This window comes from Panulirus ornatus, chromosome 10 (assembly GCF_036320965.1).
Source record: "Panulirus ornatus isolate Po-2019 chromosome 10, ASM3632096v1, whole genome shotgun sequence".
Taxonomy (NCBI): Eukaryota; Metazoa; Arthropoda; class Malacostraca; order Decapoda; family Palinuridae; genus Panulirus; species Panulirus ornatus.
This window is the reverse complement of record NC_092233.1, coordinates 22,550,702-22,577,216: the sequence shown is the minus strand read 5'-3', so window position 1 is coordinate 22,577,216 and position 26,515 is coordinate 22,550,702. Positions and strand designations below refer to the sequence as shown.

Below are 26,515 nucleotides of genomic sequence, written 5' to 3'. Positions count from 1 at the left end.
TCCTTGAGTACACTGTTTTCCTTTTCGTCCATACACGGCAATATAGCCGCAGTGAAGGATACTTCTATCTCGTGCGGGTATCATCATTCGATTTCATATACAGTATATAGATATAAACATATATATAATGTATATACAATATATTGGGGTGAGACAGTATCGTTAGATTTTAGGGAGAATGAAAATATGTTTTGGAAGGAAGTAAATAAAGTATGTAAGACAAGAGAACAAATGGGAACATCGGTGAAGGGGGCTAATAGGAAGGTAATGACAAGTAGTGGTGAAGTGAGAAAGAGATGGAGTGAGTATTTTGAAGGTTTGTTGAATGTGTTTGATGAAAGAGTGGCAGATATAGGATGTTTTGGTCGAGGTGGTGTACGAAGTGAGAGGGTCAGGGAAAATGGTTTGGTAAACAGAGAAGAGGTAGTGAAAGCTTTGCGGAAAATGAAAACCGGCAAGGCGGCGGGTTTGGATGATATTGCGGTGAAATTCATTAAAAAAGGGGATGACTGTGTTGTTGACTGATTGGTGAGGATATTCAATGTATGTATGTTTCATGGTGAGGTTCTTGAGGATTGGCGGAATGCATGCATAGTTCCATTGTACAAAGGCAAAAGAGATAAAGGTGAGTGTTCAGATTACAGACTTATAAGTTTGTTGAGTATTCCTGGGAAATTATATGGGAGGGTATTGATTGAGAGGGAGATGGCTTGTACAGAGCATCAGATTGGGGAAGAGCAGTGTGGTTTCAGAAGTGGTAGAGGATGTGTTGATCAGGTGTTTGCTTTGAAGAATATATGTGAGAAATACTTAAAAGAACAGATGGATTTGTATGTATCATATATGGTTCTGGAGAAGGTATATGATAGAGTTGATAGAGATGCTTTGTGGAAGGTATTAAGAGTATATAGTGTGGAAGGAGTTGCTAGATACGGTGAAAAGTTTTTATCAAGGATGTAATTCATGTTTACGAGTAGGAAGAGAGGAAAGTTATTGGTTCCCAGTGAATGTCGGTTTACGGCAAGGGTGCGTGATGTATCCATGGTTATTTGATTTGTTTATGGATGGAGTTTTTAGGGAGGTGAATGCAAGAGTTTTGGAGAGAGGGGCAAGTATGCAGTCTGTTGTGGATGAGAGGGCTTGGGAAGTGAGTCAGTCGTTGTTCGCTGATAATTCATCGTTGGTGGCTGATTCGGGTGAGAAACTGCAGAAGCTGGTGACTGAGTTTGGTAAAGTGTGTGAAAGAAAAAAGCTGAGAGTAAATTTGAATTGGAGCAAGGTTATTAGGTTCAGTAGGGTTAAGGGACAAGTCAATTGGGAGGTAATTTTGAATGGAGAAAAACTGAAGGAAGTGTTTTAGATATCTGGGAGTGGGTTTAGCAGCGGATGGAACCATAGAGGCGGAAGTGAGTTACAGGGTGGGGGAAGGAACGAAGGTTCTGGGAGCGTTGAAGAATGTGTGGAAGGCGAGAACGTTATCTCTGAGAGCAAAATTGGGTATGTTTGAAGGAATAGTGGTTCCATCAATGTTATATGGTTGCGAGGCGTGGGCTATAGATAGGGTTGTTGGAGTAGGGTGGCGGAGTAGGGTGGATGTGTAGGAAATAAGATGTTTGAGGACAGTAAGTGGTGTGAGGTGGTTTGGTCGAGTAAGTAATAAAAGGGTAAGAGAGATGTGTGGTAGTAAAAAGAGTGTGGTTGAGAGAGCCGAAGAGGGTGTATTAAAATGGTTGGGTCACATGGAGAGAATGAGTGAGGAAAAATTGACCAAGAGGATATATGTGTCAGAGGTGGAGGGAACGAGAAGTGGGAGACCAAATTGGAGGTGGAAGGATAAAGTGAAAAGGATTTTGAGCGATCGGGGCTTGAACATACAGGAGGATGAAAGGCGTGCAAGGAATAGAGTAAATTGGAACGATTTGGTATACCGGGGTCGACGTGCTGTCAGTGGATTGAACCAGGGCATGTGAAGCGTCTAAGGTAAACCATGGAAATTTTTGTGGGGCCTGAATGTGGAAAGGGAGCTGTGGTTTCGGAGCATTATACATGACAGCTAGAGACTGAGTGTGAACGAATGTGGCCTTTGGTGCCTTTTCCTAGCGCTACCTCGTGCGTTCGCGGGGGAGGGGAGTGCAATTTCATGTGTGGCGGGATGGCGACGGAAGTGGATGAAGGCAGCAAGTATGAATATGTTCATATCTATATATGTATATGTATATGTATGTATACGTTGAAATGTATAGGTATGTATATGTGCGTGTGTGGGCGTGTATGTATATACATGTGTATGTGGGTGGGTTGGGCCATTCTTTCGTCTGTTTCCTTGCGCTACCATGCTAACGCGGGAAACAGCGACAAAGTATAATAGATATATATTTATTTATCTATAATATATATATATATATATATATATATATATATATATATATATATATATATATATATATATGTGTGTGTGTGTGTGTGTTGTTAGCTGTTCTTGTAAACATAGTCGTTTTTTTAATGTCAGATTCTACCTGAATTTTTTGAGTTGTGTAATATCTCTATATGGGTGAGAAGGCTGTGTATGGTAATGGCATGGGCATCTTACACACACACACACACACACACACACACACACACACACACACACACACACACATATATATATATATATATATATATATATATATATATATATATATATATATATATATATATACTCCATTACTCCTGGTCCCCAATTTTTGCAAGTTCCTTTAAGAGATTTAATGCTTGGTATATATGGACCTTGAAAGAGCTAATGATGGGATTGACAGAGATGCCTTGTGCAAGGGTTATATAATATATGGTGTGGAAGAAAATCTGCTGAATGCGGTTAGATGTTCTTATAGGGTGAACAAGGCATGCATGCGAGTAAGATGGGGAGATGATGAACAGATGCAAGTGCTGGAGGTTGCGACTCAAGAGTGTGATGTCACCATGGCTGTTTGATTCGTTCACGGATGGGATGGTGTGGAAGGTAAATGCGAGGATGTTAGAGGAAGGCAGATGCACAATATGGTGGGCGGTGGGGGATCTAGAATATGAGTCAGTATGTGTTTGAAAATGGCAAGGCTTTAGTAGCATAGATGAAGTCTGAGTTTGGGAAAGTGTGTGCCGGCAAGAAGCTGAAAGTTGATGTGAACAGAAGTCAGATAATGAGGCATAGCAGCGCCGCGAGGCAGGATGGTTTGAGTGTGTTTAAATTGGGAAACCAAGAGAAAGTGGAGTGCTTTAGATACCTATAGGATGGAATTGCCAATGGATGGAGCCATGGGAGCTGAAGTGTCATACGGTCGGGGTCAGGGCAAAGGCGCTGGGTGTACTGAGCAGTGTGTGGGAGCAGAGGTCATTCATCATCTATTAGGGCAAAGATGAGTGCATCTAATGGCATAGTAATTCCGACGGTTTGTATGTGTGCGAGCATTGAGCCCTGAATGTAAAAGAACGGAAAAGGTGGAATGTGTTGTGAATGAAGTTCATGAGAAGAGTGTGTGGTGAGAGGCACGTTGATCGTGTAAGGAATGACTGTAAGGGCGAGTGTAATAGCAACGCAGTCATTTTGAAAGGATGAACCAGGACCTGCTGAAGTGGTATGTACATATGGAGAGCAGGTATGAAGGAGGACTTTTGCGTGGTAGAAGTGGAGGAAATAAGGGAAAAGCGGGAGATCAAGAAGGAAAAAGAAGGATGGAGTTAAAAGAGAATGAATTAGAAAGATGTGGTATATGGGGAGCGATGTGTTGTCAGTAGGATGAACCAGGCATATGAGGTGGGAAGGAAAACCAGGATATTGTATGTGGGGCTGGATTGTGAACGCTGTACCCTTAATTCGACAGCTAAAGAGTGGGTGTAAACAGATATATATGTACATATATAAAAGTATAAAACAGTGCTTATATACAGTATATAGAATGTAGTGCATATTTATACGTAAACGGGTATATGTGAACATCTACGAGTGTAAAACTCCCTTCCCTTGTGATACTAATAGGTAATTATACTGCAGACTTCGCACGCAGATGGTCACGCCTTGAATTAGAAGTAACCTTCGGTGAAGTTGTTTCATCGTCAGTAGGCAGAAAGTAGTCCATCATTTCTATGCTCTTACGTGCAATGCAGCTTTTGAAGCTAGAGGAGCCCAGTGGAAACATTCCTGGGGTTTCGTGACATAGATATATAAACGGCCCAGAAGAATGTCTCTCTATATATTGTTTGTGGGGGTTTCCTAAGGCGATGGGCGTGACAGGCGGAAAAGCAAGCAAGCATTACGGTGACTTGAAGGAATGCTGCTAAACGGGTCTGTGAAAAATTCTACAAACCAATTGAATTTCAGGTCTCTGGTCGGTTCTTGAAGGGATGTCGAGTGCGGTCTTGTCCCGTGCTTTGTGGGTGGATCGAAGGTCTTATGTGGCGGACGAGGAGGGCATCTGTGATGTGAAGATACACACTTGGTACCTTTGATGTGTTTGAGTCTCTTTGTTGAGTCCGCCATTTGCTGCCTTTTTAGGCTGATTCCCTTTTGGTTTTACATACGTATATTGAGTGTGCCATGTTGGGGATGCATGGCGATGCGTCTTGAGGGGATGGTTGTGGTGGCTCCCACATACTTTGTCATTCAGGTGTCTACTGCCTCCTTCTTGACGAGTGGTTTCGTAAACTAAGATCTCTGGAGGGGATTCTGGGTAAAGATATGGTTACTGGCCACGGAATTCTTTGGCTTCAGGTTCTTACAGTAGATAATGAGCTGTCGTTAAGTTGTCTCCATTTCTCGTTGCTGAATATGATGCTCCGAGATATACTTCCTATTATCTGTTCTTTAAGCTGATTGAACTCTGGTTACAGTTGATGTTGTGCTTGGTTTCAGTTTGGCTTTTTGTATTACACGGCTTATAACTGAATTTCTGTGTTACAAAATCTATTGTTGGTGAGGGCCTCTTTTAGACTTTGGGTTTCGTTGTGAAAATAAATCCCAGTTGGAGGATGTCTTGTGATCTCGTTGTAGAGAAAGGCTTCGATGACATCAGTCTTATATCCGCGGTGGCAATCGCTGATGGCAGTTAGGGATCGTCCAATATCCCAGTATTACCCATGGCCTTACTAAAGGCTCCTGGAGATCAAGGCTGCAGTACTTCCAGTAGCATGGAAATGTAGACTCCTTTGGATTGATAAGTTCTTTGACGAGACCAGAGTTCAGTCTTGTCAAAGACATTTTTGCCTCAAATGAGTCTACCTATATCTGCAACTGAGTGTGGTACAGCCTTAGGACGACAAGAATCCTTGGAGAATGTGGGGAAAGGATGGATGTCTTTGGAGTGAATCCTTGGACGAGATGGTACTTCGATGATAAAGTTTTGCAGAAGGTGACTTTTCACACGTTGCATAGCCACAAGCAGGCGGAGTTCGGTAACGCACGGGATATAGTGAATTGGAACGATATGATATACAGGGGGCGACGCGGTGTTAGTGTACTGAACCAGAGCATGTGAAACGACCTTGGGAAACCATGGAAGGGTGTGTGGGGCCTGGGGGGGCTGCGGTTTCGGTGCATTGCACATAACAGCTAGAGAATGGACGACGGCGAGTGCGTCCTTTCATCGTCTGTTCCTGGCGCTACCTCGTTGACGCGAGAAACGGTGGGCCGGCACGAAAAAGGAAAAGAAAAAAGATCTGTATCTGCGGATGCATATTAGTGAGTGCAGTTGGTTTTTCTTGATATGAATCCCGATATTGACCTGCAATACAGGATTACCCCGTAGATCTAAGACAGAGTAATGGATTGTTTTCAGAAGAAATTAGATTTGGATTGCTTTATGATCGCCAGTCTTAGGAGGCGGGATGCTGGTCGGCCCAATCAGCGGGCAGGAGCTAACAACGTCGCTGATCTGCTAGTCAAGAATCCAGGTAGTGTGATGGGAACTGCGAGTCTGTGAAGGGGTGAGGTCTTTATAAAGCCGACGACCTCCGTGAAACGAGTCTTGCTCATGGAAGGAGCTGGTCATTCAGCCTCAAGGAGAATATCTTCACAAACTTTTTATTTCTTTGGTTTCGAGTCTTGGATTTGCCTCCGGTCGTTGAACAGTATCTATTTCTGTATATAGTTTTTTAAGTTTTAGTTTTGTCTTTCTGTTTCATGTTATTCTTTCATTTTCGTGATGTATATTTAGTTTATAACTTTGGTATTCGATTCTATTTCCGTATCTGTGTCCTTCCATTTTTGTAATCAGATGAATATACAGATAGATAACCATAGGTCTCAGCCTTCTGTACTCGATTTCCCCCGTCTTTTGGAAGAGGTGGCTCTTTGAGGCTTCTACATTCATATCTTTCCGAGGTCTCTGGTTTAATGTTTGTGCCTTCCGGTGATTACTGTGAACACGATCATCGTTCAACGGTTGTCTCATCGGAGAGGCAGAACCAGAAGGCTAGATACGTATATGCGCGACATTTTACTCGTGTATTGAGGTCTTTCCCTGTGAGGTCTGACGAAGCCTTTCACAGGAGTCGCTGCCGCCACCTGACCCCCGATCGTCACATCATTCAATGTCTTGCAGAACAGGAATGGAAATTCAGTGTATCGGCAACACATTAAAGGTATAAAGAAATATTAATTGCATCAGGCATTGGACATATAGCGCGTATTGCACGTTCGTTTATGATAAACAATATATATATATATATATATATATATATATATATATATATATATATATATATATATATATATTTTTTTTTTTTTTTTTTTTTTTTTTTTTTCCGTACATATTTGCCATTTCCCTCCATAGCGACTTAGCATTAGCAACAAAGGATTGAACCTAAGAGGGAATATCCTCACTTGGCCCCCTTCTCTATTCCATCTTTTGGAAAAGTAAGAACTGGAGGGGAGGATTTCCAGCCCCCCGCTCCCTCCCCTTTTAGTCGCCTTTCACGACACGCAGGGAATACGTGGGAAGTATTCTTTATCTCCTATCCCAAGTGAGATATATATATATGTATATATATATATATATATATATATATATATATATATATATATATATATATATATATATATATATATACATATATATATATATATATATGTATATATATATATATATATTTTACTTTCTTTCTTTCATACTATTCGCCATTTCCCGCATTAGCGAGGTAGCGTTGAGAACAGAGGACTGGGCCCTTGAGTGAATATCCTCACCTGGGCCCCTTCTCTGTTCCCTCTTTTGGAAAAGTAAGAACTGGAGGGGAGGATTTCCAGCCCCCCGAACCCTCCCCTTTTAGTCGCCTTTTACGACACGCAGGGAATACGTGGGAAGTATTCTTTATCTCCTATCCCAAGTGAGATATATATATATATATATATATATATATATATATATATATATATATATATATATATATATATATTAGACACGATCGCTCCTCTATGATTAATGAGATTGGTAAACCTACACCCAATCAAAGTGGTGATTTTAGTACGGAGTTTGACAGTGCCCTCTTGTTTTACGCCCTTCTCGTCCTCATATGGTGTCGTCTCCAGTTCATGTATTGGACTTATGCAAATCACGTCCCCCCCTCCAACCCCAACCCCCTTCATTAGTAGCAGGATAAAAACACCACCCCGTGTATTATGGTCGTCGCATTTTGATAGCTTCCAACATAATGTCCCTTTTATCGTGGCGATTTCCTCTTCTAAGTTATCGCATCATTTTCTCCAAATCTTTATTTTTAAATGACAAGTGATTCTCACACTTGTATATGTATATAGATAGAAAGATAGATAGATAGATAGATAGATAGATAGATAGATAGATAGATAGATAGATAGATAGCATCATGTTCTTCACGTCTTGATTCTTATATGAGAATGATTTTCACATCTTTTATGTATATATATATATATATATATATATATATATATATATATATATATATATATATATGTAATCATCGTAATCACATCTTGTTTCTTATATGAGAGTGTTTTTCACATCTTGTTTATCATGTAATTTTCGGCACCTCATGTGAGGTCTGGCCGGGATGTGCGTCATACTGTTCCTTACACTGTTTTGTTCCTGTTATTATGTTGGACCTCATGATGTTCCTCATATTCTTGTTTCTCATTATCGTGTTGGGCCTCACTGTGATGTTCTTGCGTTGCTGTTTATCCCATCGTGTTGTTCCCATTATATTGTGTATCACATGATATTCTCTCATAATTGTCCCTCATGATACTCTCTCATGATTGTCCCTCACATCATTCTATCCCTCATGGTCTAGCATTACGGTTCTCACAGCGTTGTCCCTTGCATGTTCTTCACATTTTCAGACCCCTTCATATTCCCTTCAGAATCACGTTCCTCACATTTACGCCCGTCCGTCCCTCCGTCCTTGTGTTCTCCCCGCGTCACGTGGAGCCTCCCTGCCCTCCTCCGCATGTCTCACATCATTACCTTGAGAGCGTCAACTGTTCTTAGTCACAGTAACCTTGCCTCCCACGAGAGACCACTAAGGTACTTATTTTCTGGTCCACTCAGGGGCATGGTCTCCTTTAGCTTGTGCTGGCGGCTGCATGTTGTACTGTGACAGTCATATGGGTCCGTCTTGGTCCAGATGTTCACAGCTTTAACGAGGCCCTTCACGAAGTTCTCGGTTGTATGGGAGGACAGAGTTATTTTCTTGGACATTTTGTTATCGGCCGTGGCTGGTACCCGTTATCGGCCTGGCTGGTACCCGTTATCAGCCGTGGCTGGTACCCGTCTCTGTTATATTCTTCGCCTGGAGGCGTATGATCAGACTGTATATCTCGCAGAATAAAAGTACTCCAAGTATTTCATCATATAAGACTTGTTTTAGCGTGGAACAGCTTATCACTGAAATGGTGCCTCATTTCCTGGAGAGAGTTAGCTTCTCGTTAATCACACTTTTTCTGCTAATGATGATCTGCGTCAGCGACCCCATTATTTACTCCAAACATTCACAATCTTGACCATCTCATTCCACGGTCGCGAGTGAACCCTTTGACTGCGGCCCCATAAGTTTCTAAAACCCTTGAGCACGGCGGCACTGACCTGGACCACGGTTGGGGCGATACTGAGCTACGAAGGGGAGAATCCTTTAGATGTGATGGCTTGCCCTCCTTTTGACCCTTAAGGATCAGGTCTGGTTTTACCCAGTGGTGGTGTGGTCGAGGGTCTTGCCGCCCAGAGCAAGGATCTACTCGCATTGCTCAAAGGAGTAAACATGATTAGTTAAGATACCAGAAACATCTGCCACATACACAGCAATTAGCAAAATTGCCCTCATATTGCTGGGGAAAGGGGGCACAACAAACTGGCTTAATGTATCTCCTGAGGCAGCAGCATATCTGGGGAATATTCAGCCTACACCGACCTCATTTCCGCCAGCTTCTTCCACCATTCCCTCCTGGGCATCAGTCATGACTTCATATCTCTTTCTCATTACCCAGCAGCTAGAGATGTGTCCTGTGTCTTCTGTATTATGCGTCTGTGTCTGTCATCTCCCCCGAGTCCTTCCAAAACACCTTGACGTCCCCTGTCTGGGTCTCTCCTCGTCAAGCCAAGAGGACTTCCCTGCCCTTGCCACACTCACTACCTTCATATCACTACCCTCATCCTTCCCCAGAAAAGAAGCACTTCGCCTCCCTTCCTCCCTTCCCCTTCACCCACAGTCTCTTTTCCACCCCGCCTTCCACCCTAGTCACATTTCCTCCCCTTGCTCTGCCTCCCCACTAACTACGAGTCTTCTTTGATTGCAGACACACCACCCGGCCGCAGACCCCTACCAGCTCCACTCCCTGCCCGCCAACTACACCACCTACACCTCGGCGACGCTGCAGAACAGACACGAGGTGCCGCGGAGGGAAGACCCACTCCACGTCGTAAGTAGTGTAAGGGCCTGCGGCAGGTTCTGTTCTTCTGCAAGCAGGTTAACCTCTCTCTCTCTCTCTCTCTCTCTCTCTCTCTCTCTCTCTCTCTCTCTCTCTCTCTCTCTCTCTCTCTCTCTCTCTCTCTCTCTCTCTCTTCTCTCTCTCTTTCCTGACCGCCAGCTCCACCACGCTCCTCAATCCACACGTACGGTTGTGGAAGGTCTTCAGTTAAGAGTTTTGTCACTTTGAAATAATTAGCATCAAATAAATCAGTGCATTTTGGTGCACTGCAATAAGTCAATTTACAACTGATTTCCAGACCAGATAAAGTTATTCTTGTCACTTAATAGTCTGAGTTTCAGATCATTTCATGATTAACCTGCGCGGCTCAGAACTTAATATTTTCTCCAGTGAACTGGCTTCAAAAAATTTCAGATAGACTGATAATAATAATGTATTTTGGATATATCGACTTGATCGGTGATCAGCACGTCCGTTATTGCCAGAAGAATGGTAACCACAGCAAAGAAAATGTCATTAAAAAAGTTTCGCGGTCGGAGGGAGTTGAGGAGACGTAAATCCCTGACCTGCATCAAATTCACGCGAACTGTGGTGGTGGTGGTGGTGGTGGCGCATGGCGGGGAGCCAGAGGCAAACCTCTCGCACTGTAATTGTGATAACCTTGTGTTCAGCATACACTTTCTGAGATGAAATTCATGAATATGAAGACATTCACTGTTAAGGTTGAAGAATCATCAGTATTGCTCATGATTATAATTGTAACGAATGTTGATGGAAAGGATACCGTAAGGATAGATGGAGAATTAAAGTCTAGGTTGTGATGGATTGATATGAATATGATTGGGTGATTTAAAAACAATGTCGAAAACTGTAGGATGTATAGAATGACATTTGGAATGAACGAGAAAAGAAAAATGTAATAAGAATTTGGAGGTTTAAGAATTAGGTCATTATGGTGAAAGTTTGGTGTGAGGATCTGAAATATAGTTGCCAAAAAAAAGTTGGAGGTTTGGTTGTAGAAAACCACAACCTGATGGTGGACTGCTGAAACTTTATTATTGTCAACTCCACGAACACGACGGTGCGACGTTTGGGTTTGATGACGCGGCTTTTGACGAACATCTTAGGGTCAGGTGGTAGGTATCGCCTTCATACCCAAGGGTCATACCGTCGTCCTCACGGGGGTTGGGGGTTCTAAAGTGTCATAATAGCAACTAGTGGTGTATAGCTGTTGTTAAGCCAGGGCAGAAGTGCCTGGCATAGGGCAGGAGTACCTGGTACTATTAAGTACCTGGTGCTGTTGTATATGTGTAAGTGTGTGTGTGTGTGTGTGTGTGTGTGTGTTGTTCCTGTGGCTGGGCAGCACCCCTGACTAACCACACGACCACGGGCGTGGGTGTTGCAGAGCGGGCAGGTGGGCCTGTACGACCGGAGCTACGCGGGCGTGGACAGGGCGGGCGCCGTTCTCATGGGCGCGGCGCGGCACGAAGACATCATCCTGAGCAACACCATTCATACCCACAACATCGAAGAGCCGGTGAGTAGCCAGTTGAACTATGTTGCTAACTTGATGTGTCACGGGAATCTGTTTGTACCTTATCATCATGGGTTGGCGGGAGGGAAGGATGGGGTTATTTTAGTTACCGTAGCACCTGAACTTCTCTTGTTTTTTTCTAGGGTGAGGATAAGTTAGTTTTGTCTGATTAGTGAGAAATAGTTCATTTAGTTCCCTCAAGTTAGGGATATGGGGAACTAACTCGTCTCGAACAATTCTTGTGAGAGAGAACTCATGGCGTCGTATAGAAGGGCAGTTACTTAGTTGTGACATCTTTTAGGCGAGTCTTGTGGCTGCCTTGTGGGAGAAATGTAGATTGTTTCCTAAGAGTTCCTTTAAGTACATCTGGGAGGGAAACTTTTCATGAGGGGAGACTATCGCGTGTCGTTTTTAGATTGGATGGGAGTATTCGTTTGACAAATTGCTCTGCGGGGAAATGGGTCTTAGTTCTGTAAGTGTGTTGGTTTTATAGTTCGGGAGGGAAGGAAGAATGCTTTCGAATCTCCTTATTGGCGAGAAACGATTGGTCGCCGCAGTTGTGGAGTCCCCTGTTTATTTAAGATTTTAGTGGACCATTTTCTTCCGACAGAAGGGCGAAGGTAGCTAGTTTTATTATCTCATGTCTTTTCTACTGTTGACACAGAAGTTTAACTGGGTTTACGCAGCGGTTAAGAGAGCTACAGTTTCGTTAGTTCTTTATCAAACTGTTTATTCGGAGTTTCAGTCGAGCGTTCATTGTTTTGACGGAAGAAGGTGGTAACAAGTTTCGTCTGTGTCATAAATTTTGTACCAGAAATTTTTACATGTAGGAAATACGCAGTATTTAATGTGATTTATTATTATCCGTCCTTTACTCTTTTTATGACTTGTACCTCTTGTTGAGAATATTTTCTCGGCACAGTACTTTATTTTTTATTCTATCTGAAGGTAGGAGATTATCAGTTATGTTTCTAATCATTAGTTTGTCTTTTCCTCGGAATTCAGAAACTTAGAGTCTGTATTCTGTCTTGGTCACTGAAGATGTTATGATCCGTATTTTCTTGCTGACATATTTTTTTTTTTCTTTTTCACTGCAGTCTGAAGGGATTGTAGCTAACATAGGTTATGCATCGCTATTTTTGGCTGTTTTTATTTTTCATTTTCACCTGTGGTTATTTTGACTAGTGGTCCTTTTGGCTTATAAGCTTTTGGAGTTGGATATTAGGGTTTGGCTCTACGGTAGACTCTACGGTACTGGGATATTGAAGTTAACTCTCAATAGGGTTCGGATCCTTGAACTGGCTATCAACAGGAATGGGATCTCTGCAGGGATTTCCGGGATCTTTGGCTTAAATGAGAAAGAACAATTTGAGTGACTTCTGCTATTAAGTAGTGAACACTGAATATTCAAAACCTATTTATTCATATAATATGGGCAGCTCTGAAATTATTATTATTATTATTATTATTATTATTATTATTATTATTATTATTATTATTATTGTTGTTGTTGTTGTTGTTGTTACTTTTATCGTTTGCTGTTTTTCGTTGCGAATGGCGTGGGCAGGTGTAGAGAGAAGCAAGTAGTAGTATTTGCTACTACAGGAACCCATGTGGTGTCGGTACTCCCTGTTCCTCTTCTGTTATACTCGACATACACTTCGGTAGTCTGTGATTTATCATAAACCAGTTCCATATATATATATATATATATATATATATATATATATATATATATATATATATATATATATATATATATATATTGACGTGCTGTCAGTGGATTGAATCAGGGCATGTGAAGCGTCTGGGGTAAACCATGGAAAGCTGTGTAGGTATGTATATTTGCGTGTGTGGACGTATGTATATACATGTGTATGGGGGTGGGTTGGGCCATTTCTTTCGTCTGTTTCCTTGCGCTACCTCGCAAACGCGGGAGACAGCGACAAAAAAAAAAAATATATATATATATATATATATATATATATATATATATATATATGCGTATGGCGTAATTACTCTAAAAAAAAAATTTCAAAAGCAATTTGACGCTCGGTATATACCTTATTCTTGCACCTCCGCCAAGTACACTTAAGAGAAAAAGTCTGCCGTGGAACAAATGTGAAGGAATCGACATTCTGTTTACACCAGAGACCCAGCCAAATTCCCTCATACGTAAGTTACACCAAACTCTCTAATTTAGAGCATTCCTGCCCCATTACCTCGCATCAAATTCCACGGCAGGAAAAAATGCTACTGTAATTAAAAATTCCATCCGCTGCAGGCATGAGTGTAGTAAGTAAAGGGGTGCATCGTACGCGGGACTGGAAACTATCGTATCGTCGCGTGTGTCGTACTACCGCCAGACGGCTCATTGTCTCAGCCGTTGAATCAATATTGTTGATTCATTGATAAAAATCACATCGGAAGGTTATAATGGAGGAGGAGGAGTAGACCACGTGTTGGGAGGGGGAGGAGGAGAAGGAGGAGGAGGAGGAGGGGAAGGGTTGGGGGACCGGGGGTCTCTAGCGAGCTTTTGTTGGGTGTGATATGTTTTACGCTACGAGTGTGTGGAGTGGCGGCGCTTATCGTACCAGCCAAGGTGCTTCGAAGGCGGAGACGGCGGCAGCAACCCTCGTACATTTATTAACCGAAATTTACTCACCTGTTCTCAATTTAAATGAGAAACATGGTATTGATGCTTAGATACTAAATGCAGGTAATGAAGTACAAGTCGTAATGTATTAGACAAACAACAAATGAACATTATGAAGAGAACAGACGAGAGCAAACATTCCATTGATGGCTGGGTGGCGGCGGTGGTGGTGATGGGGATGGAGGGAGGGAGGGAGGTGTCTGGCGGCAGAGATATGAGCCCAGTGTTTCACCGGGCCACGTCGCTCCTCCTGTCGATATCTGCCCCACAACTAGTAAGATGTCCCAAGGTTTATTTTTTTTTTTCATAATTTTGTAACGGGAGGGCGATACGGCAGATAGAGTAGCTCAGTGATATGGCTGGCGATGGTTGTGTGTGTGTGTGTGAGAGAGAGAGAGAGAGAGAGAGAGAGAGAGAGAGAGAGAGAGAGAGAGAGAGAGAGAGAGAGAGAGAGAGAGAGAGCGTAATGTGTGTAGTAGAGTGTGTGAGTATTTGTGTAGAGTATTTTTCACCCAGAAGGTTTGATGTTTTTGTTCCTCCCATTCAGTCCTCCATAACAGTTTAGGATATTATGTCGGCAAGGCTCATCATAAGGCTAGTCCAGTGAATAAGTATTTTGTTACCTCTGGCTCTCCTTGGGACAGAACGCAAGTGTCACTTGCCACTCCGACCTCATGAGCACGACGGTACTACGGTCCTTGAGAACGACCGTGTATGATGGACGGGTGAGTGTGATAACCCGGTGTTTGATTTGCCCCGTAGGGGTCAAAGACCAAGTCATCATGCCCAGAGGCCTTACCGTCATGCCCAAACGCCGTACCGTCATGCACAAGGGTCGCATCGTCATGCTCAAGGGCCGAAGCGTTGAGGTCAAGGGCTCGTGCCGTTATTCGCAAGGTGTTTAACTTCCCAAAATTTGGCTGCTAGTTAGACATCACTATAGCTGTAAGTTAGGTAGGTAGATTGGTCAGTAGGTTGGCGAGTTAGTTATTAAGTTAGGTAAGTAATTAGGGTTTGTTTGGATCCAGCCAACGGTGGCTCGTCCCGCGGGACGCACCCTCCCCGGGCTCCGCTGAGCTACTTGCGCGTCGCGGTGTTGCACATCGTTTAAATAGGCCCGTGTGACAACCTGTAACGGACCTCAATGCCGCGCTGCACCTGTCGGTCAGATTCACACCAACGGCGCTGCGGCATAGAGATTGTTTTCCCCAGCTGGTTGCGCGTGTTGCATGCGTGCGTGTTGCAAGGTGGGTGTCGGTTGACTGGTGTAGGGCGAGGAAAACAAAAGCGGGAATAATGACTCTCACTGGTTCTTTGGCGGCGTCTTGGTGGGGCAGATAAACAGTGAGGGGCTGGGGAGAGCAGGCGAGGGGAGAGGGAGCGGTGAGGGGAGAGGAGGAGGAGAGAGGTTGTGGGAGAGGAGGGGATCTTTGATGCAAGATTAATTGGATAAGGTGCTGTGGAATTGGTTTAAAGCACTCTCTAATTGGTTGCGTTAGTATTTAATTGAGAGAGTATTTCGTTAATGATTATGTACATTATTGTTTCATGTTTAATTGTTTACCTTGAGATGTGCCTTGTTTGCATGGGTACTTTGCAGTTGTATATTGGCTTTGAACTCTTCAGGACGGGACTAGGTTCTCTGAAATGCTGAGCGGGTGGTGATATGGAGGCCCGTCCTCTCCCGACCGCCGCAAGTGCTTTGAAAATAAAGGGGGAAATTTTGTTTTCTTTCTTTTTATTTGCTTGTATGTAGTCGTGTCCTCGTATGTAGTCCTGTCCTCGCGGTACTCGGCTGCAGACCGACTATGTCAATTGCTTTCTTATCTGTGGTGACGTAAGTCTTTGGTGCTCTAGTCTCGCCGGTGTTAGCGCTGTGTCTCTGCGCTATAAATTCCATCAGTGGCAACGCTGTCTTGGTGTTGTGAGCCTCACCTGTGGTAACGCTACGTCTCGGCACTACTGTATGTTTCACATTTACCAACGCTGTCACAGCGCCAAAACTCTTACTTATAACAAGATTATGTCTAGACGATATAAGCTTCACCTGTAGCAGCGCTTTTTTCGGGCGCTTGTAAGTCTCAGTTGTGTCAGCGCTATGTCTCGGTGATATAATTCCCCCGGTGGCAACGCTGTCTGGGCGGTATCATCGCTACGTCTCGGTGCTATAAATCTTACTTCATCGCTAAGTTTCGATGTTATAAGTCTCACCTACGGTGACTCGTCTCGGCGTTATAAGTCCCACCTAAAGCATCGTTCGTCTGCGCGCTAGATAGTCTTACCTGCGTCAGCCCTATGTCTCGGCGCCTTAAGTCTCACCTCTGACAACGCTACGTCTCGCAGATATTATGTCACACTTGCGGTGCCGCTGTGCCTCTACTGGCAACGCTGTGTTCCGCAGAGTTGCGTCTGGAGGCTGAACGTGTCAACGCTGCACTCCTCAATGGTGTGTCTCGAGGACGTGAGCGTCACGGTTATGCTCATGGTTGCGTCTCGAGGCCGCGCGTGTCATTGCTCTACTCCTCAGCGTAGCATCTCATGGCTGCGCGTGACGACGCCATGCTCCTCATCGGTGCGTCTTCTCAACGCTTCGCCTCAACTCTCTACTGCTCAAAGTATCATCACAAGACTGTGCGTGTTAGCGTTGTACTCCGCTGAGTTGTTGCATCTCGAGACCATACGTGTCAGCGGTATGGCTCCTCAACAGTGCGTCTCCTCAACGCTCCATTCCTCAACGCGGCGTCTCATGGCCGCGCTTGTCAGCGCAATACTCCTTTGTCGGTACGTTTTCTCAACGCTGTACTCCTCAACGCTACGTCTCCTCAACAGTGCGTCTTCTCAAAGCTATATCCCTCAACGTAGCGTCTCAGGGCGCACTTATCAGTGTTATGTTTCCTTGACGGTGCATCATCTCGATGTTCATTCCTCAACGTAGCGTTGCAGGGCCGCACATGTCAGCGCTATGTTTCCCCAGCGGTGCGTCTTTTCAACGCTACATTCCTTAACGTAGCGTCTCAGGGCCGCACGTGTCAACGCTATATCTCTGCCCTGGCACTCCGTGGCAGCCAGAGAGCCATTATCAGTGGCAGTGTCGCCTTCCGCCGCCTCTCTCTCGCCCTTTGTCTGCCCCACTCTCTCTCTCTCTCTCTCTCTCTCCTCGTATATTTCCCCCCTCCACCTCTGTGCTTTTCCCAGCCCCTGCCACTGAGGCCTGGCCTGGTGGACCCAGCCACCGCTCTCCTCCCAAGGGGAAGTTTAGAGAAATTATAACGAGTTTGTTTCGAACTCTGTATCGATTCTGGACGTGGGATACACTCAGGGTTTTGTCGTCTTGGGTATCCGATTTTTTCTTTTTTTTTACGTATCTTTATTTCAGCAGACGTTCAAAGTAGATATTAATTATTCATTTAGTTACCCCCTGGACCAATTTTGCAAGAGTTCTTGCAGCCCCAAGGCTGCGTTACTTCCAGTAGCAGGGAAATAATGGCCTCCTTTGGAGTGAGAGAAGTTCTTTGACGAGACTGTACTCCTGATGGTACAGCCTCGCCAAAGGTGACCTTTCACTCGCGGTGCAATCCCATGCAGGCGAAGTCCTGCAACGCCAGTTACGTATGTGCTGGCATTCACATACCTGTTACTATGTCAGTTCGTTACATGTGAGTTTGAACATTTAACATGTGAGTTTTGCCTCTTTTGTTGCGTTTCATGTACCTTGCTGGTGTCCTTAGTATGCTTTCGTAATTTCTCCTATAGAAGGTGTGTACAGTAATCACCGTATGATATGCAGGGTTAGGTTCCTGTATGTTTGGTTCTTATCGTTAGATAATGAACTGGGAACCTTGGAAGAATTCTAGCAAACCTTGTATCACGTTGAGGAAATTGGATGGGTTCCTCCATCCTTCGAGCATCGTACGATTAAAGCAAATGGGGAAATAGGTTAGGTCCCTCGATGTGGGTCCCCGTATTCCCTGAGGACCGGGTACTGGCGCTAACCCTAGCACCATAAATGTTTCAGATACGCGGACATGCAGTGGATGTTGTTTTACTTGGTTGTTACTCACTGCGGTTCGCAGGAGCACTGGTGTCAGGGACGTGAGGATGTGTTCAGTGTAGGTGTTTGTGTAGGCGTCAGTGCGTACATGTTGAGATGGTGCACACGCTCAGAGGGCCTTCCTTGCTGTATAGACGGTTATGAGTACATGAAGAGTATGTGCACGGGTTCTGAGGGCCTTTTCCCGACATGTAGCCAGGGTGCATGAAAGATACTGTGTATCATCACTTCCCGCGCAGGAAATTTTCCCTCGGTACTCCACTTACATTTTATTGTCAGCTTTTTTGTCTTTATGAATTTAATTTCCTCAACATTTTAATCTTCATTCTTTTATTACTAATCCCGAGAGCAAAACTTTTCTCCATCCCAGCCACCCCTCCCCTTCCTCCACTCCATCGCTACCCACTCCACCGCCAGCACTCACATTTCTCACCCCTCCCAGTACTCTCCCTCTGCTCCAGCAGTGTTCCCTCCCTGTCTCCTCTGTTACCACTCCATACCTGCCTCCTTCCAGTGTTTTCTGTTACCTCTTTCCTGCACCATCATTGCTTTTTCCCTGCTTCCTCAAATTCCACTCCATCACTGTTTCCTACTTTGTCACTCCGTTGCTGCTTCCTTCCTGCTCTATCACTGCTCACTCCATGCTTAATCTACAGCCATTCCATCACTGCTTCCTTCATTCTTCCTTCCCTTGCTCCATTACTGTTCCCTCCATGCATAATCTGTTGCCACTCCATCACTGCTTCCTCCATTTTTCCTTCTCTTTCTACATCACTCCTCTCTGACATCCATTTTCATGTTTTGCTTTAGTCACTTCATCGCGAGTCGGTTCCTTGCGTTCTCTCTCTCTCTCTCTCTCTCTCTCTCTCTCTCTCTCTCTCTCTCTCTCTCTCTCTCTCTCTCTCTCTCTCTCTCTCTCCCCGTTCCCCCTCAAGGATATTTTTTCCCGCCCTGGCTTCCCTCTCGTCCCCTCGCCCTCCCTCCCTCGCGGGGCTGATCGCTGGCCTGAGGCGTGCTCCAGCCTCCCCTCACCCTCAGTACCGAACTGCCTCCAGCCAATCAATAGATGCGCTCTTGTCAATCACGCATCAAAACCACCTTGATCATAGCCACATTATTTATTGGACGTACACATTTTTTTTTCATTTTTCCTAAGAGGAAATACGACTGGATGTGTTTGTTTGTTGTGGGGAATCGTAGTGTAAGTTGTCTGTTGATTTTCGATGATGTTTGTCTCTGTTGTTCTTGTAGTACTAATGGTGTTGGTATATATATATATATATATATATATATATATATATATATATATATATATATATATATATATATATCTATAGTCCACGGGGAAAATGAAACAAAATAAGGGAACTTATTGTATTTCATATTCTCCGTGAACTCATAGGAATATCTTGATCGCGAGCAAAGTTGGTCCTTTCCAATATATATATATATATATATATATATATATATATATATATATATATATATATATATATATATATATATATGAAGATTTTATCCCTGGGGATAGGGGTGAAAGAATACATCCCACGTATTCCCTGCGTGTCGTAGAAGGCGACTAAAAGGGGAGGGAGCGAGGGGCTGGAAATCCTCCCCTCTCATAATTTTTTTTTAATTTTCCTAAAGAAGGAACAGAGAAGGGGGCCAGGTGAGGATATTCCCTCAAAGGCCCAGTCCTCTGTTCTTAACGCTACCTCGCTAACGCGGGAAATGGCGAATAGTTTGAAAAAGAAAAATATAGGAAGATAATTGGAAAACACACACACACACACACACACACACACACACACACACACGTGCGCGCACTTGGCTCCGGGAATGGCTCCACGCAGGACAGCATGGCGAGGTAGTCGTGGTTCCTGAGGTGTTCTCAGAGATCGGGCTATATTCCGGTATGTAAACAGTCTTGTTACGGTTTCTGAAGTATACGTGAGAACCCAAGGCTTAGTTTTATGGTTTTTACGGTTTCTAAAGTATCCATAAGAACATAAGTATACGCGAGAACCTAAGGCTTTGTTTTAAGGGTTTTACGGTTTCTAAAGTATCCATAAGAACATAAGGCTCTAATGGTTTCTAAAGTGTCTGTAATAACATTAGGCTTTTACGGTTTCTAAAATGTCCATGAGAACATAAGGCTTTTACGCTTTCTACAGTATCCGTAACCGCTTGTACGGTTTCTAAAGTGTCCGTATGAACTAAGACTTTTATGGTTTCTAAGGTGGCCTAACTGGAAACGGTTTCTAAAGGGATTTGAGGTTTTTACGGTATCTACAATAACAGTTTGAAGCTGATTTCTTTTCTCCCGTTTCAAAAGTACTAGGGATAATACAATGCTTCAGTCTTCTTAGCTCGTATTGACAGAGGTTTTCATGGTTTCTAGAGTAGTCGTATTGTTGGATGTTTTATGGCTTCTAGAGTAGTCGTATCGATTAAGGTCTCTATGGTTTCTAGAGTAGTTTCAATTGATGAGTATTTGTTGTGTGGGATGTTGGAGCGGCGGGGGAGGGCGTGTAGAGTAGTCGTCATGATGAAGGATTTCATGGTTCTCAAGTATTCGTATTAAAGGTTTTTATGGTTTCTAGATTAGTCCTATTAATGAGGATTTTTTTTTTTTTTTTAATTTCTAGAGCAGTAACGATGAAGTCTTCTAGGGTACTCGCAGTGATGAACCTTAACTAGGTTTCCTGAAAACCCGAATGAACGAGTTTTTTATATATTTTCCAGAGCACACATGAGAATGTTTACGGCTCCTAGAGCGTCCATAAGTGAGAGAGAACGTGGTATTTATCTGGTTTCTAGAGCACTGAATTGGACGCTTAGAAATATTCTCACTTCATCTTCTGGCGTAATGTCTTTATATTCCTCCACAAACGGTTTGTTGTGTGTTTGTCTGTCTGTATGTCTGTTCCCCCCCAGTGACACACTATAGAACTATTGCTCCGTGGACGACACCATAGCACGAGAGTCGAAATGCGGTAATCCAGTACTCAAGAGTATCGCCTCTACTGAGTAAAGCGAGAGCAAGATGGGAGACATTCACATAAGTTATCATCATCCTCACCTTATAGAACTGACACATAGGAATTCAAACAGCGACAGATCTTTGGGTCCCTTCGAGAGGTCCGTTTATAACCTTTTTAATCACGTCGTTACCACAGTCACATCGTTACCACTCTCGAATTCAACTGGATCTCGATTTCTCTATTTTGGAAACTGGTAGATCAACACTGAGGGCTGAGGGTAGGTAGAGTTGACATTTAAGAACACGTATATCCGCCGACCACCGCTCCCGTGTAGACTTCCTGAAAGGTGTTGAGGAGCCATAAAAAGCCCGCGCACTTTTCCCGCCCTGAGCGACAGTCGGCGGGAACTGCCTTGGGCGACGCTACGGGCGTAGTAAATATCGGTGGAATTCGCCAGCAACACCGCGTAAACCCGAGGATCAGAATATCACGTTCTTGAGAGGTTGTTGATATAAAGAACCCGAATGTATCATGTAGTATGAAGCGTGATGTATCAGAAACGTCTATGGAGGTTGAATACATCAAGACATACACGCTTAAGTGAGGAGTGAGGCAAGAAATCGATCGGAGTCCGGCCGGTGTGGGTGAAATCCCCTGACGGCGTCGTGGACCGCAAGATCACCAACGACTAACGAACGACCTCCCCGGCGGGGCTGGTCCGACCAACCTAGTGCCGCAGGCCACACCTCTTTCTCTGCCTTCCCCCCACAACGCCTCTTGACTTATTTGCCTTACGTTCCCCAGTGCGGTGGCTTCTTGTTGGCTCTTTTGCTTGATCCTGTTAGCGTTGTTTAGTTAGGCTCGTGTTGCAGGCGCCGCCGCGGTAGATTAGAGGAGGTGGGGACAGGGTTTGTTTGGCTGGTGGGATTCGAGCAGGGGCAATGAATGGAAGGCTGTGGGAGTGGAAGTTTACGGGAAACAGTGCGTGAGGGCGGAGCGCAGTTGCAGGGCTTGCAGGAATGATGCAACAGGTGGCGCTATGTTGCCCCCAGGCGTAGTGTTCACTGTGTTTCTTCCTTGCAACACCTACTTGTTTAGGCGCTTGTTTAGATTCACGAATTCCAAAGCTGACGGGGACTTTGAGTGGGGGTTGGTTGGGTCTAGCAAGAGACGTAGGCTTAGAAATACGTTTTCTTTGTCTAGAACCAGACTTTCTACACTGAGAACTCGATTCTCTGAGCCCAGAACGAGACTTTTTATGCTCGGGAAGTCTTCTCGACCCCACGTCTGACTGGTACACGAGCATGTTTCCTTTTTTCTTTTTTTTTTTTTAGAATGAGTAACTTTGGCTTCAGTCTCAGACGTATGGTGGAAACGCTTTGCCATACAAAGATTATTCAGGTGAAATTAGGTTTGACCAGCGAAGTAATGTAGCTGTGTTTGAGGATTTTTTTTAGGTGGGTAGAGCAGGGATATATATATATATATATATATATATATATATATATATATATATATATATATATATATATAATACATCATGACTTGTGAGGGTGATTGACCTCGTCTCGTGACGCTGCCGTCTGTCACTTATGGTTGTGTTGTTGTTGGTGACCCATTGTCTTGCTCCCTGTTTTCTGTCTCTGATGATCTCCCTTGTACCATTATCTCTCTGACGTGGTCTTATTAAGGCCTTCGACGATATTCCTCGATCCTTGTCCATATCTCACATCTCTCTCATGTGTCATTTGTCTCATGCCATCGTGTCAACGGAAAGGTAGTATCTGTTTCTTATCTATTTCATAATCTTTCTCTAATCATATATATCGTGAAGGGTGAAAGGTGCTTGGAATGGGGTAGGTGGAGGCAAGTGGGTAGTTCTCAATGGGTACAATACATGACATGGGAGGGTGACAAGTGGGCCCGAAATAATTCAAGGACCTAGAGGGTTCTCGTCCCGTCAGAAACACAGAAAGGGCATCAGTAGCATTGATATATATATATATATATATATATATATATATATATATATATATATATATATATATATATATATATATGTATATGCTGATAACTACGCGGAAGATGAAACTTAACATGTTTCATTTTCCTTGTGGTTATCAGCAAAAACTAGATCACTCGCATCATTTTGACCTATTGCAATATATATATATATATATATATATATATATATATATATATATATATATATATATATATATATATATATATATTTGTATATACGATCAGGGTTCGTTTAAGTACCAGACATGGTAATCTTACGAACATAACAATGAAGTTTTAGTTTTCAGTTTTAAGATTTTTATTTTCCTGATACACATAAGACAGAGCATTTCAGTGGTAGTACGGGTGAAGGTTACATGGCTAAGGGTAGGTGGGGGCAAGTATAGAGTGTACAGTGGTTACAGTATATCAACAAAGCAGGGTGGTGACACGTGGGCCCAAGAGGGGCCCAGGAACCCAAAGGGTCCCCTCTCGTCAGGAGGTGAGGAAGGTCTAGGATACATGAAGTACATAATACATAATTACAGGATAGTAAGATGCCGACATTAATGTATGTAACCCCGTTTGTAAAATACGAAACAAGAATGATATAAACTATACCAACACAGAATATTTTGTTAACACTGAGAGTAATGCGGGGTAGGTGGAGAAACATTTGACTTTTACATTCTATACACAAATAGATTACATATATAATGAAATGTGTATTTGAAACAGGACAGGATGTAGCGTGATAACATCAGTAAGGGTCAAAGATATATTACATGTGAGACATACAGTTACAGACTATACTGGCACTGGGCATGTTCTTAAGAATGTTAAGAGCCAAAACAAACTACGCATTGGTTATACAAGGTTAAGTCGAACCGCTAGTGATACAGAAGAGTGTTTAGGAAGGTGTTTAGGATACGCCAAATACGTATACGTGATAGGAGAGTCCATGTGTATTCCATGGGACCCAAACGATTCTCATTTCATTATAAGACAGTAGAGTCATCGCGAATGGTCCTGGTAAAGTATACATGATGAGTTTAGGGGTATGTATATACACAGGTATAGTTATGGATGTATCCTTACATGTGAAAGGGTAGGTAGGCAGGGGGTAAGTTGTGGCCCAGTGGTGTATTAAGAACCCACTGGTAATGTCATGTGACCCGGCCAGTGGTGGTGACTGTGGGCAAGACGCGGTCAGCGGGCCAGAGCAGTGGTGGGTGCGGTGTGCCCCCCCTACACCGCCCTCGCCACTACCCTCACCACCTCTGAAGGGCCGCCGCCCGCGGTGTGGGCAGAGGCAGGTGGGCGGTAGGCTTCTGGTGGTGTGTTGGTGGTGGTGTTGGTGGGTATCGGGGCCTCGACTCCCGCAACTCTCCCCCGCCCGGTTGGGTGGTAAGCGGGCAAACCGTTTAGCGGCACTTTCAAGCGGTGTGTGGGGAGAGTGACACACAGTGGCCAGGCTGGTGAGTGTCACACCAGCGGTAACACCACGTCAGGCCAGACCTTTTGCGTCACCGCCTCGCTCGCCTTTATGGTCCCGGGCTCGAGGACAAACATTTTTGTCGCCGTCGTAAATGTGTGTGTGTGTGTGTGTGTGTGTGTGTGTGTGTTTTGTTTCTCAAGGCGAGCCTAGCCACCCACCTGCCCATCCACTGCTGCCTGCCTCCGTGCCGCTCATTCGTCAGGCGTTAACTGCGACTCACAGTTGACATTGTTAATGTTACTGATAAGGAAATATCAACAAAACAGAAAAAACAGCTCACAGTGATTTCGCCACGAGCGATGGATATATACCACTGTCAAAAAGAAGAGAGAGAGAATGAAAAAAAGAAAAACGTTAATTTCAGAGAAATAAAAATCGGGAAATGTAGCAACATCATGATATACAGCTTTGCAGTGGAGTGGCATGGTGACAGAGATTGGGTTTAGAGTCTACACTTGACTGGGTGTGGAGCAGAAACTGTTTTGAGGATATGTACATGAAGGTGCGCGTTCATATGCACTTTATTCGTATATATATATATATATATATATATATATATATATATATATATATATATATATATATATATATATATATATATAATGTGCATCATTTGGTGAACACTCGAATCGAAGTGATACGAAACCTAGGTGAGTAGTTAGGGTAGGACTGTATTGAAGAAATGGATCTCTCTCTCTCTCTCTCTCTCTCTCTCTCTCTCTCTCTCTCTCTCTCTCTCTCTCTCTCTCTCTCTCTCTCTCAACCAGAAGAAAAATACTTCTGAATGCTGCCTACCACAGCTTGCTGGAGGAGCTAGGTAGTGTGTATGAGAGGTGTGTAGGTATGAGGCAGACCGCGTGGATGAAGACGAGGTAGCGTGTATCAACAGAGCGGTTGTGTGCACAGGAAACCTATAAGTATTTTGATGCAAGTCAGACAGCTCGTACGGAAAGCCAGGGGGAGTGTTTATAACCCGCAGGTGACGTACTTGTAGGAGAGGTAGCGTGTACGGATGGCCCGTACCGTGTGAACGCACCCAAGGAGTCGTCAGCCAACTAGCCAGCGAAAGTTTGCGTGTACGGAAGGGTGCGTAGCGTGTGAACGCAGCGCAGTGCGGACCTACTTTGTGCGCGGCGTGACGTGATGTGTGCGGTCAGCGGACTTCCGGACCGCGAAACCATAGATGACCCTTTGCCCAATTAAGCAGAAAATATCACGTGACCCCCAGGACCAGGGAACAGCTAGCCAGCCAGCCCCCATCACCCCACCTCCCCTCCTACAGAACACCATTACTCGAAGCAGATGGTGCAGCTAACCACTGGTCAGGGAGGGTTTTAACATTAACATCACTTACAGAAGATTTTCAACAGATATTGGTAACAGATTCTAACAGTGAAGTGGATTACCGTTGACTTTATCACTGACCGGTTTGCTTCCAAATATTTAACACCAAAGATTCTGACAGTAAAATGAACTTTCAAATACTTAACACCGAAGATTTTGTCGAGATTGGTTAAAGAGGATATTGACATTATCGGTTACAGAAAATTTAAAGAACGACATCAGCTATAGCAGATTTTGACAACGAAATCAACTTTATATATTTTTTAGAACAAGATGATTCATACACGATTTTTAATGGTGAGATCAGTTAAAGATTTCTTGATATAAAGATTGAATATTTGAGCTTTTCCCATTGATATTAGGTACGGTAGAGTTTTAAAGGCTTTCAGTATTTAAATGGGCAGTGGAAGATTTTAAAATGGAAATCCTTTATAGAAGATTTTTACCGTTGAAACTGGTTTTAGAAGATTTCTACATCTTAAGAATATTTTCTTGAGTTACGCAAAGTTTTAATAT

General features: G+C 43.7%; 1 protein-coding gene across 3 annotated transcripts in view; it reads left to right on the top strand.

Moving 5' to 3' along the window:
* LOC139750827 (transcription factor AP-2-epsilon-like) overlaps positions 1-26,515 on the top strand; it is a 313,622-nt gene that overhangs the window by 135,406 nt on the left and 151,701 nt on the right. For 2 of the 3 annotated variants that reach the window (XM_071665598.1, XM_071665599.1), the window contains exons 3-4: positions 9,797-9,919; positions 11,334-11,465. In XM_071665598.1, coding sequence (XP_071521699.1) covers positions 9,797-9,919; positions 11,334-11,465 — 255 coding nt within the window. Of the gene's footprint in view, positions 1-9,796; positions 9,929-11,333; positions 11,466-26,515 lie in introns of all 3 variants that reach the window. The other variant, XM_071665597.1, reaches the window with a different exon arrangement.